The sequence below is a fragment of the Ovis canadensis genome, chromosome 1, assembly GCF_042477335.2.
Source record: "Ovis canadensis isolate MfBH-ARS-UI-01 breed Bighorn chromosome 1, ARS-UI_OviCan_v2, whole genome shotgun sequence".
NCBI lineage: Eukaryota > Metazoa > Chordata > Mammalia > Artiodactyla > Bovidae > Ovis > Ovis canadensis.
Window position 1 is genome coordinate 230,222,282 of NC_091245.1, and position 18,053 is coordinate 230,240,334.

At 38.4% G+C, this 18,053-nt stretch overlaps 1 protein-coding gene across 6 annotated transcripts in view; it reads left to right on the forward strand.

The window, feature by feature from the left end:
- Nucleotides 1–18,053, forward strand: part of IFT80 (intraflagellar transport 80) — a 133,780-nt gene that overhangs the window by 59,308 nt on the left and 56,419 nt on the right. For all 6 annotated transcript variants that reach the window (XM_069561454.1, XM_069561430.1, XM_069561465.1 and 3 more), the window contains one exon: nt 12,751–12,930. In XM_069561454.1, coding sequence (XP_069417555.1) covers nt 12,751–12,930 — 180 coding nt within the window. The remainder of the gene's footprint in view (nt 1–12,750; nt 12,931–18,053) is intronic.

An 18,053-nucleotide genomic window follows, 5' to 3' on the forward strand; every position in this document is an offset into this window, starting at 1 on the left:
CCTTGAGGACTTTCCCCACCCCTCTCCCAGTATTCTGAGATTATCTTTATTTTCACCAAGGAAGACTCTGTCTCTTAGTCTAATTTTTAATACTATTGGAAAATATTCATGAAAAATGATAGCTTTCTTTTTCTTGATTACAATCTCAATGCTTTTTGTACAGTTTACATGGTAGGATATTAAATGCATGTTTTACTTAATGTTATAAACTCATTTTGATAACTTTTTCTTTCTAAAAGCAACTTGTTCAAAAAATTTTTAATGTTTTATATATATACATATCCTTAATCCTTCAGTACCACATGAATAATAACCAAGATCCTACTATCACTTGGTGACAATGTCATCTAATTAGTTTAGTTTCTTTCTAGTTGTGAATAGCCTTTTGAAAGTCAAAACCACAGACCACAAACTACTTTTTTAAAGTGTTAAAAATATTGTTACATGTGTTTATGCTTATATTTGAACCTTTAGGGAAAAAATTAACAAGCTTTTAAAATCCCCAAATTGATTGCTATAATTTTGTGGTAGGCCAGATAATGGGGTTCCAAAAAATGCCCATGCCCTAATCCTGAGAACCTCTGAGTGTTACTTAAAATCCCCAAATTGATTGCTATAATTTTGTGGTAGGCCAGATAATGGGGTTCCCAAAAATGGCCCATGCCCTAATCCTGAGAACCTCTGAATGTTACCTTAAATGGCAAAAGGGACTTTGCAGATACAAATAATGGACCTTTACCTGTAACACCATCCTGGATTACTCAGGTTGACACAAACTAATCATACGACTACTTTAAAGCTGAGACTCTTTCCTGGCTGTGTAAGTGTTTCAAGGAGGAGGAGACATTCAAAGTGAGAGCAACTCAGTCTCTGTTGCTGGCTTTAAAGAAGGAGGAAGGGGACCACAGGCAAGGAATGCAGGTGGCCTCTAGAACTTTCAGTTTGGGAATGGGGAATCTAGTCCTACAACTAACTGTAGGAAACTGAATTCTGCTAACATCCTGAATGATCAAGGAAATGGATCCTACCCCAAAGCCTCCAAAAAGGAACGCAGCCTTGCCAACACCTCTTTTATATTCAGTTCAGTTCAGTTCAGTTCAGTTCAGTCGCTCAGTTGTGTCCGACTCTTTGCGACCCCATGAATCGCAGGAGGCCAGGCCTCCCTGTCCATCACCAACTCCTGGAGTTCACTCAGACTCACGTCCATCGAGTCAGTTATGCCATCCAGCCATCTCATCCTCTGTCATCCCCTTCTCCTCCTGCCCCCAATCCCTCCTAGCATCAGGGTCTTTTCCAATGAGTCAGCTCTTCGCATGAGGTGGCCAAAGTACTGGAGTTTCAGCTTTAGCATCATTCTTTCCAAAGAACACCCAGGGCTGATCTCCTTCAGAATGGACTGGTGGGATCTCCTTGCAGTCCAAGGGACTCTCAAGAATCTTCTCCAACACCACAGTTCAAAAGCTCCAATTCTTCAGCGCTCAGCTTTCTTCACAGTCCAACTCTCACATCCGTACGCAACCACTGGAAAAACCATAGCCTTGACTAGTCGGACCTTAGTCAGCAAAGTAATGTCTCTGCTTTTGAATATGCTATCTAGGTTGGTCATAACTTTTCTTCCAAGGAGTAAGCGTCTTTTAATTTCATGGCTGCAGTCACCATCTGCAGTGATTTTGGAGCCCCCAAAAATAAAGTCTGACACTGTTCCCACTGTTTCCCCATCTATTTCCCATGAAGTGATGGGACCAGATGCCATGATCTTCATTTTCTGAATGTTGAACTTTAAGCCAACTTTTTCACTCTCCTCTTTCACTTTCATCAAGAGGCTTTTTAGTTCCTCTTCACTTTCTGCCATAAGGGTGGTGTCATCTGCATAGCTGAGGTTATTGAGATTTCTCCCAGCAGTCTTGATTCCAGCTTGTGCTTCTTCCAGCCCAGCGTTTCTCATGATTTACTCTGCATAGAAGTTAAATAAGCAGGGTGACAATATACAGCCTTGACGTACTCCTTTTCCTATTTGGAACCAGTCTGTTGTTCCATGTCCAGTTCTAACTGTTGCTTCCTGACCTGCATATAGGTTTCTCAAGAGGCAGGTCAGGTGGTCTGGTATTCCCATCTCTTTCAGAATTTTCCACAGTTTATTGTGATCCACACAGTCAAAGGCTTTGGCATAGTCAATAAAGCAGAAATAGATGTTTCTCTGGAACTCTCTTGCTTTTTCCATGATCCATTGGATGTTGGCAATTTGATCTCTGGTTCCTCTGCCTTTTCTAAAACCAGCTTGAACATCAGGGAGTTCCCGGTTCACGTACTGCTGAAGCCTGGCTTGGAGAATTTTGAGCATTACTTTACTAGTGTGTGAGATGAGTGCAATTGTGCAGTAGTTTGAACATTCTTTGGCATTGCCTTTCTTTGGGATTGGAAGGAAAACTGACATTTTCCAGTCCTGTGGCCACTGCTGAGTTTTCCAAATTTGCTGGCATATTGAGTGCAGCACTTTCACAGCATCATCTTTCAGGATTTGAAATAGCTCAACTGGAATTCCGTCACCTCCACTAGCTTTGTTCGTAGTTGATACTTTCTAAGGCCCATTTGACTTCACATTCCAGGATGTCTGGCTCTAGGTGAGTGATCACACCACTGTGATTATCTTGGTCTTGAAGATCTTTTTTGTACAGTTCTGTGTATTCTTGCCACCTCTTCTTAATATCTTCTGCTTCTGGTAGGTCCATACCATTTCTGTCCTTTATCGAGCCCATCTTTGCATGAAATGTTCCCTTGATATCTCTGATTTTCTTGAAGAGATCTCTAGTCTTTCCCATTCTGCTGTTTTTCCCTATTTCTTTGCATTGATCGCTGAAGAAGGCTTTCTTATCTCTCATTGCTATTCTTTGGAACTCTGCATTCAGATGCTTATATCTTTCCTTTTCTCCTTTGCTTTTCGCTTCTCTTCTTTTCACAGCTATTTGTAAGGCCTCCTCAGACAGCCATTTTGCTTTTTTGCATTTCTTTTCCATGGGGATGGTCTTGATCCCTGTCTCCTGTACAATGTCATGAACCTCCATCCATAGTTCATCAGGCACTCTATCTATCAGATCTAGTCCCTTAAATCTGTTTCTCACTTCCACCTTATTATCATAAGGGATTTGATTGAGGTCATACCTGAATGGTCTAGTTGTTTTCCCTACTTTCTTCCATTTAAGTCTGAATTTGGCAGTAAGGAGTTCAGGATCTTTTATCTTAGTTTAGTGAAATCTGTGTGGGATTTATGACCTATGAACCTGTAAGATAATAAAGCTGTGTTGTTTCAAGCCTCAGCGTTCATGGTAATTTGTTACGGCAATACTAGAAAACCACCTTTATAACTGTGGTACAAAGCCAGTCTTAGCAGTGAGTTATGTGGGTGGTGTTTGGGGAAGGTTTTCACCCCCTCTTTATTAATGACAAACTTTCTCCTATTAGCTTTATTGGTTTGCTTTAACAGTTTGTTATTTCTTGAAATAGTTTCATGGGAGTAATACACTGAACTTATTATTATCAGGATCTTTTCTGAGTAATTTGGTTAGCTGAGAGTAGATTTTGGATGAGAGTGTGAAAAGAGAGGCATGGATACTATTACCAGGGAAATGGGTTTTAATGGGGAGAATTTGGGGCTAGCCATAGAATACTATCAAGGTCCTGGCTATTTGGGGAGGTGCCAGTGATATTTGCCCAAGACAAAACTAAACTGGCTAGCCTCACAACTTTTCAAGACTGACTGCATTTAGACAAAAAATACAGGCATGCCTCAGAGATATTGCTAGCGATATTTCAAGTTTGGTTCTAGACCATCACAATAAAGCAAATATCACAATAAAAGGAGTCACATGCGCTTTTTGGTTTCCCAGTGCATATAAAAGTTATGTTTATACTATACTATAGTCTATTAAGTACGTAAGAGCATTATATTTTTGAAAAAACTATGTGCATATCTTAATTAAAAAATAATTAGTTAAATAATAATTGGTTGATTAAAAAAACTGCTAACCATCATCTAAGCCTTCAGTGGTCATAATTTTTTTGCTGGTGAAGGGTCTTGCCTCAGTGTTGATGCCTGCTGATTAACGAGGGTGGTGGTTGCTGAAGGCTGGGGTGGCTGTTGCAATTTTGAAAAATAAGAATTAATTGACTCTTCCGTCACAAACAATTTGTAGCATGCAGTGCTATTTGATAGCATTTTACCCACAGTAGAAATTCTTTCAAAATTGGAGTTAATCCTCTTAAACCCTGCCACTGCCTCATTAAACAAGTTCATTTTATATTCTAAACCCTTTATTCTCATTTCTATAATCTTCACAGCATCTTCCCTAGGAGTAGATTCCACCTCAGAAAACCACTTTCTTTGCTCATTCAGAAGAAGCAACTCTTCATCCATTAAACTCTAATTATGAAATTGTAGTAATTCAGACACATCTTCAGGCTCCAGTTATAATTCTGCTTCTCTTGCTATTTCCACCACATCCTCAGTTACAATGGTAGCATCAAAAATCACTGATCATTGACCAATGTAACAAATACCATAATAATTTAAAAATTTGAAATATTGCTAGAAACACCAAAATGTGACAGACATGAGATGGGCAAACGTTATTGGAAAACTGTTGCTTGATAGACTTGCTAAGCACAGGGTTGCCACAAACCTTTAATTTTTGAAAAATACAACATCTACAATGAGCAAGAAAGTAAAGTGCAGCAAAACAAAGTAAGCTTGTTTATTGCTAAATCTCTCAAAAGCATGACAGCAGCTAACTGTGTGTTCTTGTTCAGTGGCGTAGTGCTTCTTCGTAGACAGCTCAAAATAGCATTGGTGTTTCACTTGGATGAGTTATTGTGAATGCAGATTATTCCATAAACTTCTTTTACAATAACTACTATTTCTATCATTTTTCTTCTGTTTTTTACTCATTCATACTGTTTTTTAAAATAAATTATTTTCACTTAGCCAAGTCAAAAGTAGTTTATGTTTATGTTTTCATATTCTGTATTCTAAGAAAACCATGTTAGCTACGATTTATTGCTTGGAATTCTGAAAAAGATAGAAAACCTCACCAGTATGGTCAAGTGATTCTCCCAAAAGTATCACTGATAGTTAAATGTGGTATCAGGCTTCTAAGATCATAAAAAAAGAAGAATTCCCAAATCACCAACAAAGGCCTGTAAATAAGACAGGCCAATCTGAGAACAGCAGCTGAAACTGGAAAGACAGTTCGGTAGAATCCAGTTCTAAGTGCTGAGGGATCATGACAGGATCTGGCAGTGCTGAAGATGTCTGGGTCTAATGTACTCTTGAAACTAACAAGTCAAGCTTCCTATGGTACAAAGCCCTGTGCTATAGAAATTGCTGAGATTAAAATTCAGTTTGATTACAACAGAGACAATTGAGCAAAGATGAGAATGGATCCAGATAAAATTGGGGAAGAAGCAGAGAATGCCCGTCTCAAAAACTGGAGGCTCTTTTTTTTTTTTTCAATCACTGCAAGAAAACAACAGAAGAGAGAGCTCTAGAGCTATCCTGCTGGGACATTCCTCCCTCCCATGAGTATACAGGAAAACCCTTTTCACTTGAAAATGAGCAGATCAGGGCCACAAATCATGTTACCAAAGACAATGAAAGCATGCTATAAAGAGACAAGCACTGCAACCAATTAATTCAAAAGAAGTTGAAGGATATTAAAAACATGACAAAAAACATGACAAAAGCCATGAAATAATCATGTAAATCAGAACTAGAAAAGTAGGAAATGAGGTGATGGGAAAATGCGAGATTTTTAAGGAGAGATGACAGAACTTAGGAGGGAGTTATTTTAAAAAGGAAAAATTATTACAGCAGTGAAGACCAGAAGGAATATAAGAGCAAGTGAACAAGGTGAATGGTACCTTAAGATAAATAGAATGTGAAATGGAAGCAAGGAAATTGCAAAAGAGATATAAAGTTTGATAGGAAGTGATACAGAAGATAGAGGAAGTTTGATGTAAATTATATAAATATGCCTATGTATATAATAAGCATCTTTAAAGGAGAGACCCAAAGCAATGAACAGAAAAATACTGAAAGCCACTATTCAAGAAAGATTTCCTCAAACATAAGAGATTTGAATTTGATATTGAAAAGGCATACCCGATATACCCAGGACAACTACCCAGGTGGCCAACACCCAGGTATACGCTAATATAACTCTAGGACTTTAAAGAAGAAACAAAGTCCTGTGACATACAAGGAAAAGAGCAAATCACTCATAAAGGGAGGAAACTCGGAATGCCATCAGGCTTAAATAGTGTCACTGTACAATGGTTAACATAGGATACTACAGCTATTCTGTCTTTTAGTATAAAGGTCCATAAGCATACTGGTATAAACATGCAAGAACTCAAGGAATGTTATTCCCATTAGTGTTTTAAGGAGTTTATAGGGGAATTAGGTTCAGATTAACAATCCAAAACTCACATGTATGCATATACAGAGTATATTAAACATATTGTGTATTAAACATATATTAAACAAAAACATATTGATCATACTATCAGTAGCTGTAAAAGAAGGTATATATCCATATATTATATTACAATAGATCGTGTCTTAATATTGGACATATTTGTACCACCACTTCTACCCCTTTCATAGATAAATGCTAGTGCATGTTGGAGAAGGCAATGGCACCCCACTCCAGTACTCTTGCCTGGAAAATCCCATGGATGGAGGAGCCTGGAAGGATGCAGCCCATGGGGTTGCGAAGAGTCGGACACGACTGAGCGACTTCACTTTCACTCTTCACTTTCACGCATTGGAGAAGGAAATGGCAACCCACTCCAGTGTTCTTGCCTGGAGAATCCCAGGGACAGAGAAGCCTGGTGGGCTGCCGTCTATGGGGTCGCACAGAGTCAGACACGACTGAAGCGAATTAGCAGCAGCAGTGCATGTGCATGCACACACACACATGACTCTGCACATGCACACTTATGAAGGAAAACAGGGTAAAACATAAAATAGTTATCTATATCGAGAGAATGGGCGAGGGGAAAGGGATAGAGGTTGGACTTCCTTGATTATACATTTTTTAAAATATATTTTTTGGTAAATTGAACTTTGAATCCATGTAAATATGTTGCATAATTATAAAACAAAGTTAAATTTTTAGAAAGCAATTCCTAAACCCAAAGTAAGGGGAAAAAAAAGTGATACTAATTGTGTGCAGGAGGAGAAGGGGACGACCGAGGATGAGATGGCTGGATGGCATCACGGACTCGATGGACGTGAGTCTGAGTGAACTCTGGGAGATGGTGATGGACAGGGAGGCCCGGCGTGCTGCGATTCATGGGGTCGCAAAGAGTCGGACACGGCTGAGCGACTGAACTGAACTGAACTGAATTGTGTACTGTCAGTTGTATACCTACCTAGGGAGGAGCTAGTTCAAGTGACTAAATGATGTGATTTTCTGTTCCTTGTGCTTACAGTGGAGACATAACAGAAAATTATCCTACCACATTGGAAAACATTTTGGCAGTCCCTTAAAATGTTAAAGTAAACATACAGTTACCATAGACACTGCAATTCCATTCCTAGTTATGTGCCCAAGAGAAATTAAAACATATTCACAAAGTAACCTATACATAAATATTCATAGGATCATTATTCATAATAGTAAACAAAGCTGAAAAACTCAAATGCCTCTCAAATTATGAATGGAGAAACAAAACATGATATATCCATGCAATACAAGACAATATTACTTGGCAATAAGAAGTAATGAAATACTGATACATGCTACAACATGGATGAACATTAAAAATATTATGTTAAGATAAATAAGCCAATCATAAAAGATCACATAGTGTATTATTTCATTTACATGAAATGGCCAGAATAGAAAATGAAAGTTGATTAGTGGTTGCCAGAGCTTGGGGTGGGGGCGGGGGCGGTGGCATGGATGGGAATGTCTGCTAATGGGTATGGGTTTCTTTTTGTGGTGATAAACATGTTCTGAAGTTAGTAGTGGTAATGGTTACAACTGTGACTATACTAAAAAACCACTGAATTCTCTACTTTAAAAGGGAGAATTTCATAAGTGAAATTATCTCAATAAATTTAAATTTTTTAAAATGGAAATTTAAGGGCAAAAGAATGAAAAAAGAAATTTTAAAGCTCATTTGTAACTGTTTGCTTTGTGGTATTGATATTGTTATCCTGAGTATTTACTTACATTGATGCTCTTAACTGGGGTTTTTGGCCAAGTGAAAGGAGATATGGAGGTAAGATTGGAGAGGGTAAACAGAAATCCTACATTAATTTCCTGGCTTTGAATTGGAAGTTTAAGTTTGAGTTATTGAAAAAATGCCCTAGTGCTGTCTGTTTTAAAGGCCTAGAAAAGACTTAAATGATCAACTCAGTAACAGTAGACACCCTTAGCATTTGTGGGGGTTTTTTCAGTACCATTTTCCACATTTCCATAAAGTGAACCATGACTCACTGAAGAAAAGATGAATGCCAGGTGTGGGGCAGGAAATATAAAAATGAGTCTGGAACATTTTGTCCTTGTATCAAGTAAGGAAAGTGATCAAAGACTACAGGATATTGTCAAATAGTCTAAAGACTAACTGAAAGAGAATCCCACTGGTTAATACTGAGCTAATTGGAGCATTATATTGATTGAAACACATCAAACGTTAAAATTAATGAGTTCATGATACTAAGCAATCAGATTTCTTAGTTACCATTTGGAGGTTACAGGGGAACCAACTAGTGTAATAAATGTCTGCTTCCCTGGTGGCTCAGAGGTTAAAGTGTCTGCCTACAATGCAGGAGACCTGGGTTCGATCCCTGGGTCGGGAAGATCCCCTGGAGAAGGAAATCGCAACACACTCCAGTATTCTTGCCTGGAGAATCCCATGGATGGAGGAGCCTGGTGGGCTACAGTCCACTGGGTCGCAAAGAGTTGGACACAACTGAGCGACTTCACCCATTACCTAACAATTATTACCTAATGGTTGATTCTTGCCTCATCATACCATCACCTACTGGCTCATTTTTGAGCAAATCCTTGACATATCATTTCATCACTAAATTTTTCAGTAGATATTTAGCTGAAAGTTAGACTGAAAGTCTAGCACAAAGACTTTTTAACATAACTCAATACCGTTGTTAAGCCTAAAAACAATTAATAGTAATTTCTTAATTATCCAGTCACTATTCAAATTTGTATTTTTGAAAACTAATAATTAATGGGAAATAGTCAAGAATTTATTCTGTGCTTTGATATATGAACTATATCCCAAGGTAACCAAATAGTTGAGGAGATGTTTCTTTTTGTAGAACTATTACAGTTAGTAAGTGAAGAAAGATTGTAAATTACCAGGGAATCCCAAGAAGGATTGTAATATTGCCATTTTGCAACTGCACATGAATTAGTTCACCTAGGCAATGATCATCATTTCTGACTAACATAAAAAGACATTTAGACATTAAATGCTTCCTGCTGGAAGAACACAACATCACTTATGAAGTTTTCTTGCCAAAAAATCAAACTTGAATCTGATCAAGACTCTAGATCTAACTATCAATTAACAGGAAATAAAGAGGACAGAGTAACATGTTAACCCCACAAGAATGCAGATGGTAAATTCAAGCCTACAGGACATGACCCAGTTTCTTCAGCCACAGAAAATTGCAAGGGGAAAGAACATGTGTAAGGGGAACATAGATCAAAAGAAGTCTAACAGACTTCTCAACCAATCAAAATGATTATACTTTATTTGCATCTCGATTCCAGCAAACTGAAGGCAAAAAAGGACAACTGGAAAAATTTGAACAGTGACTAGGTACTTTGATAATATTAAGGAGTTATTGTTCATTGTTTTTAGGTTTAATAATGATATTGAGGTTGGATTTTTAAAAATTTATGTTTTTAGTGATATATACTGACATTCTTCATGATGAAATTATAAATGATATCAGGGATTGCTCAGAAAGATCTGGGCCATGATGGTGGTACACATGAGATAAGAATTACCCATTAGTTGCTAAGTGGAAGCTGAGTAATGAGTGTTCATTATACCAGCCATTCTCAAAAGTGTGGTTGCTGGACCAGAAGCTTTAACACCACCTGTGAACTTGTTAGAATGCAAGTACTTTGGCCTCACCCTAGATCTACTAAATCAGAGAGACTGGGGTGGAGCTCAGCAATTTATTTTAACAATCCCTCTTCAGTTCAGTTCAGTTGCTCAGTCGTGTCTGACTCTGCGACTCCGTGGACTCTAAGTAATTCTATAATAATACACATTAAAGTTTGAGAACCACTGCTTTATATTACTCTTCCTAATATACTTTATTTGAAATTCTAATAAGACGTTTCAAAGAAAAAGCTTGATGAATGTAAGAAAAAATATATATAACAAAGAGAAGCTAGTTTAGAGGATAAAGCAAAGGTCGTGTAATTTTCTCAAGCGTTAGCAAATGAATTGTCATGGTATTAACAGTGAGCCAGCAGCTAATGATAGTCTTAAAGGAAATCATGGGTTTTGCTTTTCTTTTAGAATAGTGTCTCTACATTAAAATCACCTAGAGAACTTTTAAGAACATACCCAGGCTCCACTCAAATTCTAGGTTTAGTTGGTTGCATTTCTGGGTTTTGGTTTTTTTTTTTTTTAAAGCTCCCCAGATAATTCTAATGTACAACCAGAGTTCAGAACCAGTGTCCTAACTTTACAATGCTTAAGATTCTTGAAGTGCTTGTTAAAAGTTTCCTGAACGAACGTAATGTCCATTGACATAAGAATGGATAAAGATGTGTTTATCTATCTGTCATCTATATATCTATCTATATACACAATGGAATACTACTGCTGCTGCTGCTGCTAAGTCGCTTTAATCGTGTCCGACTCTGTGCAACCCCATAGGCGGCAGCCCACCAGGCTCCTCCGTCCATGGATTTTCCAGGCAAGAGTACTGGAGTGGGGTGCCATTGCCTTCTCCAATGGACTACTACTCAGCCATAAAAATGAGCAAAATAATGCCATTTGCAGAAACATGGATGCAACTAGAGATTATTATACTAAGAGATTATTATACTAAGTGAAGTAAGTCAGGAAGGAAAGACAAATACTGTATGATATCATTTATATGTGGAATCTAAAATACGGCACAAATGAACATATCTACGAAACAGAAGCAGGTTCACAGAGAACCAGCTTGTGGTTGCCAAAGGTGGGGAGGGGGGGAGAGGGAAGAACCGGGAGTTTGGAGTTGACAGCTGCAAACTATTACATTTAGAATGGATAAACAAGAAGGTCCTACTGTATAGCACAGAGAACTATATTCAGTATGCCATGATAAACCATAATCAAAATGAATATTAAAAATAGAGTGAATATGTATAACTGAATCACTTTGCTGTACAGTAGAAATTAACACAGCATTGCAAATCAACTGTATTTTAAAGAATAGACTAACAAGAAAAAGTTTCTTGGTCCTCTTGCCTCTTAGATTCAATAGGATGATATAGAGCATATAATTGGCATTTCTAACAAGATGACAGATGATATAGATGGTGCTGGCTTGAGCACATTTTGAATAACACTGCCTTCAAAGAAGGGGTAGTTATCAAAGAAAGAGATAAGCATAAGTGAGAGGGATAATCTTCAGGGTTCTTGCTGTTGCCGCTGCTGCTGCTGCTGCTGCTAGCATCAGTAAATTACATCCAGAGAGACTGCCTAGTTTCTTTCTCATGGTTAGAAATGCAAATATGCATCCAGTGTTCCATGGCTTATTTGGAGAAGAAAAGATACTTAGAGCTTTGAATCTCTTTGAAAGCACAAATGACAAAGGGAATGCAGCCAGTATTTTATAGAAATTTTAAATGGAATATAACTTATAAAAATTTTGAATCTCTATGTTGCACACCTGAAGCTAATATTAAGTTAGTAAGATTTTTCTGGGTGGTTGGTTTTTGGGTATTTTTAAAATCATAGTAAGAGTGGAAGAATCGAAAGAAAGTATAAGTAAATTTAGCCAAATCATCCTTTCAGTAAGTGTATATTTCATCTGAAGAATGAAAGAAAATGCATATAATATCATTTTTGTAAAAGTTTTTTTTCTTACTATCTCATTCACACTGACACGCACAAGAGTTTTTCATCCAGTTGATGCTTATTGATTTTGCTAGATTGCTTTCTCAAACAGATTCTATAAAATGTCATACTGCACCGTGAATAAAAAAAGGAAAAATCTATTTACTTGTATTTTCATGGTTTAAGATGTATTAGAGATGCTTTAGTCACATTGTGTGTTTAGTTTCAATATGACAATTACTAAAATACTGTAGTAAAATTTTAGGTGTAGGGACTGTAGAAATCCTTATGAATTAATAGTAAGATGTCTTTATTTTTTTCCCTCTGGAATGTTTGTATTTACCCATTGAGTATTAACTGCTTAAAAGTGAATCAAATGATGCAAATCGAAATGGTGTGAGTGTTCTACAGTTCTTAAGAGATTTTATACTCTTATCACATCATGTATTCTACTATGTACTTAGAAAAAAAAATCATGTCTTTATCTTCCACTCAGTACACTATCATTTTATTAAGAAAAATATTCCTTATTAATTCTGCAATAAAGACATGTTCTTTTAAAAAATCATCTTACTATGTTAACATATGCCCAATTTAAAACTTCTTTAAACTATTTTAAAATAATTTGATTCTGTTATGTTCTTTCTTCCCCAGTGGTCATATGCTTTAGAAAAACCCAACACTGGTAGCATATTTAATATTGCATGGTCAATTGATGGCACCCAGATTGCTGGAGCCTGTGGAAATGGACACGTTGTTTTTGCACATGTGGTGGAGCAACGCTGGGAGTGGAAGAATTTTCAAGTAACATTAACTAAAAGAAGGACCATGCAGGTATGATTATGTTTCATAGTTGATTAAATCTGCTTCCTCCCCCCAACATATTCAGTTTACAATACAGAATATGGAATTATCTTTGTTTGTTATGGTATCATTGACTTGAGGGACATGAGTTTGAGCAAGCTCCAGGGATTGGTGATGAACAGGGAAGTCTGGTGCTACAGTTCATGGGTCGCAAAGAGTTGGACATAACTGAGTGACTGAACTGAACTGATTATATTTAAATCATGTTTATTAAAATTCAATCATATTAGAAAGATACTAATTATACCATTAGTATAGAGCATGAAATGTTCCCTTGGTATCTCTAATTTTCTTGAAGAGATCTCTAGTCTTTTCCATTCTGTTTTTTCCTCTATTTCTTTGCATTGATTGCTAAGGAAGGCTTTCTTATCTCTCCTTGCTATTCTTTGGAACTCTGCATTCAGATCCTTATATCTTTCCTTTTCTCCTTTGCTTTTCACTTCTCTTCTTTTCTGAATTCTATGTCTGAATTCAGTCATAAAACACAGAATAACATATGTGAAATACCTGGCAAAGTTCTTAGTGTGAACTAATGAATGACTCAATCCGCAATTCTCAACAAAATCCACACACATCTCTTTAAACTACAGCCCACTCCCTCTTAAACAGGAATTCTATTTTGGTAGTTAGGGGTGGGGGAGAATGGCCAGTTTTGTGTTTTTGAGCTCCAGAGGATTCTGATGTGTGTCCAGATGGGATGGAAAAGAGTAAATTTGTCCCCTTCTAAGTTCAGAGCAGCACTTTGTCCAGTCTTGATTTCCATGGTGGAAGAATAAGGCTCATGGATTTTAGCCAGTGGTTCAGTATCAGGCTTTCCTGGTGCCTCAGAGGTTAAAGCTTCTGCCTGCAATGTGGGAGACCTGGGTTCAATCTCTGGGTCGGGAAGATCCCCTGGAGAAGGAAATGCCAACCCACTTCCGTATTCTTGCCTGGAGAATCCCATGGATGGAGGAGCCTGGTGGGCTACAGTCCATGGGGTCGCAAAGAGTCGGACACGACTAAGCGATTTCACATTCACGTTCTCTTCTTTTCACAGCTATTTGTAAGGCCTCCCCAGACAGCCATTTTGCTTTTTTGTATTTCTTTTCCATGGGGATGGTCTTGATCCCTGTCTCCTATACAATGTCATGAACCTCCTTTCATAGTTCATCAGGCACTCTATCAGATCTAGTCCCTTAAATCTATTTCTCACTTCCACTATATAATCATAAGGGATTTGATTTAGGTCATACCTGAATGGTCTAGTGGTTTTTCCCACTTTGTTTAATTTGAGTCTGAATTTGGCAATAAGGAGTTCATGATCTGAGCCACAGTCAGCTCCTGGTCTTGTTTTTGCTGACTGTATAGAGCTTCTCCATCTATGGCTACAAAGAATATAATCAGTCTGATTTCGGTGTTGACCATCTGGTGATGTCCATCACCAGAAGATGTAGAGTCTTCTCATGTGTTGTTGGAAGAGGGTGTTTGCTATGACCAGTGCGTTCTTTGCCCTACTTCATTCCGTACTCCAAGGCCAAATTTGCCTGTTACTCCACGTGTGTCCTGACTTCCTACTTTTGCATTCCAGTCCCCTATAATGAAAAGGACATCTTTTTTGGGTGTTAGTTCTAAAAGGTCTTGTAGGTCTTCATAGAACCGTTCAACTTCAGCTTCTTCAGTGTTACTGGTTGGGGTGTAGGCTTAGATTATGGTGATATTGGATGGTTTGCCTTGGAAATGAACAGAGATCATTCTGTCATTTTTGAGATTGCATCCAAGTACTGCATTTCACACTCTTTTGTGGACCACGATGGCTGCTCCGTTTCTTCTAAGGGATTTCTGCCAGCAGTAGTAGATATAATGGTCATCTGAGTTAAATTCACCCATTCCAGTCCATTTTAGTTCGCTGATTCCTAGAATGTTGACGTTCACTCTTGCCATCTCCTATTTGACCACTTCCAATTTGCCTTGATTCATGGACCTGACATTCCGGGTTCCTATGCAATATTGCTCTTTACAGCATCAGACCTTGCTTCTATCACCGGTCACATCCACAACTGGGTATTGTTTTTTCTTTGGCTCCATCCCTTCATTCTTTCTGGAGTTATTTCTCCACTGATCTTCAGTAGCATATTGGGCACCTACCAACCTGGGGAGTTCCCCTTTCAGTATCCTACCATTTTGCCTTTTAATACTGTTCATGGGGTTCTCAAGGCAAGGTCAGGAAGCAACAGTTAGAACTGGACTTGGAACAACAGACTGGTTCCAAATAGGAAAAGGAGTACATCAAGGCTGTATATTGTCACCCTGCTTATTTAACTTATATGCAGAGTACATCATGAGAAACTCTGGGCTGGAAGAAGCACAAGCTGCAATCAAGATTGCCAGGAGAAATATCAATAACCTCAGATATGCAGATGACACCACCTAGGCAGAAAGTGAAGAGGAACTAAAAAGCCTCTTGATGAAAGTGAAAGAGGAGAGTGAAAGAGTTGGCTTAAACCTCAACATTCAGAAAACTAAGATCATGGCATCTGGTCTCATCAGTTCAGTTCAGTTCAGTCACTCAATCTTGTCCAACTGTTTGTGACCCCATGAATCGCAGCACACCAGGCCTCCCTGTCCATCACCATCTCCTGGAGTTCACTCAGACTCACATCCATCGAGTCCATGATGCCATCCGGCCATCTCATCCTCGGTCGTCCCCTTCTCCTCCTGTCCCCAATCCCTCCCAGCATCAGAGTCTTTTCCAGTGAGTCAACTCTTTGCATGAGGTAGCCAAAGTACTGGAGTTTCAGCTTTAGCATCATTCCTTCCAAAGAAATCCCAGGGTTGATCTCTTTCAGAATGGACTGGTTGGATCTCCTTGCAGTCCAAGGGACTCTCAGGAGTCTTCTCCAACACCACAGTTCAAAAGCATCAATTTTTTGGTGCTCAGCTTTCTTCACAGTCCAACTCTCACATCCATACATGACCACAGGAAAAACCATAGCCTTGACTAGATGGACCTTAGTCGGCAAAGTAATGTCTTTGCTTTTGAATATACTGTGTAGGTTGGTCATAACTTTTCTTCCAAGGAGTAAGCATCTTTTAATTTCATGGCTATAATCACCATCTGCAGTGATTTTGGAGCCCCTAAATAAAGTCTGACACTGTTTCCACTGTTTCCCCATCTATTTCCCATGAAGAGGAGCTAAAAAGCCTCTTGATGAAAGTGAAAGAGGAAAGCATCAAAGCACTGCAGATGGTGATTATAGCCATGAAATTAAAAGATGCTTACTCCTTGGAAGAAAAGTTATGACCAACCTACACAGTATATTCAAAAGCAAAGACATTACTTTACCGACTAAGGTCCGTCTAGTCAAGGCTATGGTTTTTCCTGTGGTCATGTATGGATGTGAGAGTTGGACTGTGAAGAAAGCTGAGCACCGAAGAATTGATGCTTTTGAACTGTGGTGTTGGAGAAGACTCCTGAGAGTCCCTTGGACTGCAGGGAGATCCAACCAGTCCATCTTAAAAGAGATCAGCCCTGGGTGTTCATTGGAAGGACTGATGCTGAAGCTCAAACTCCAGCACTTTGGCCATCTGATGTGGAGAGTTGACTCATTGGAAAAGACTTTGATGCTGGGAGGGATTGGGGGCAGGAGGAGAAGGAGACAACAGAGGATGAGATGGCTGGATGGCATCACCAACTCTGTGGATGTGAGTTTGAGTGAACTCCGAGAGTTGGTGATGGACAGGGAGGCCTGGCGTGCTGTGGTTCATGGTGTCGCAAAGAGTCAGACAGGACTGAGTGACTGAACTGAACTGAATTGAAGCTTCTTAAGGGCATGGATCTCCGTATGGTGCCTAGCCCAGTGCCTCACATGTAATAAGAGCTTGACAAATATTTTAAAAGTTAGTTGATGAAAGGTAGGAGTAGCCAAAGATGATGTGTTCATGGCAAACCAGCTGCCAAAGTAAAGGGAGCTCTACCTTCTTCCCTTTCTTTCTGGTGTCCTTATCAGTTGCCTCTATCTTCAGTGTTCAGAATTTAGATGATTGTAATAACTATAAAAATTTGAAAACATACCTTGTGATTTCTTGACTGGATCTGTTCAAGTATTCTGTAGGCTGAGTATCCAGATTTTAAAATTTGGACAGTAGGGTCATTAGTGATAATAATTAGGTAACTTATACGTTTTCTTTATTCTACTTTCTTATTTAAAAAATTTTAAACTTATAGAGAATTTAAAACACCCAAAAATAGAGACAATAATATAATGAATCTCTTTGTACTCATCTCCCAGCCGCAACAACCCTCTGCCCATGATCAAGCCTGCCCCATTCATGTCCATATGTACTTTTCTCCTGCCCCAGTTATTTTGAAGAAAATTTAGATATCATTTCAACTGCAAGAATTTCAATATATACAACTAAAAGATAAGGACTGTTTTTTTTTTTACATACCCACAATACCGTTGTATCTTAAAAATACTAATTCCTTAATATTATCAAAGGAATATCTAAAATCAAATTTTCAATTGTTTACTCCACATCACATTTTTAAAGGTTTGTTTTTGTTTGAATTAGGATCCAAAATGGTTTACATGTTACAATTCATTGATATATGTTTTAAGTATCTTTTAGTCTATAGATAACCCTTCCATCTTTATTTTTTCCCCCTGCAGTTTATCTGTTGAAGACACCAAATTAATTGTTTGTCTCCAGAGTCTGGACTTTTGCTGACAGTATCCCCATGGTTTGGTTTAACGTACTTCTCTGTCTTCTGTATTTCCTGTAAATGAGTAGTTAGATCTATTTGATAGTATAAATATATATTTTTGTTAGTTAGCCTGGGAACCAAGACATTATTTATAGTTTTGTGTCTGTGATAAGGAATGCATTGTGAGTTCTAGTCAGCTGACTTGGGGACACAGTTTTATTCATATAGGGCATGCTGCTGCTAAGTCGCTTCAGTCGTGTCCAACTCTGTGCAGCCCCATAGATGGCAGCCCACCAGGCTCTGCCATCCCTGGGATTCTCCAGGCAAGAACACTGGAGTGGGTTGCCATTCATGTCAAACTCTCTGTGACCCCATGGACTATAGCCTTCTAGGTTCCTCTGTCGATGGG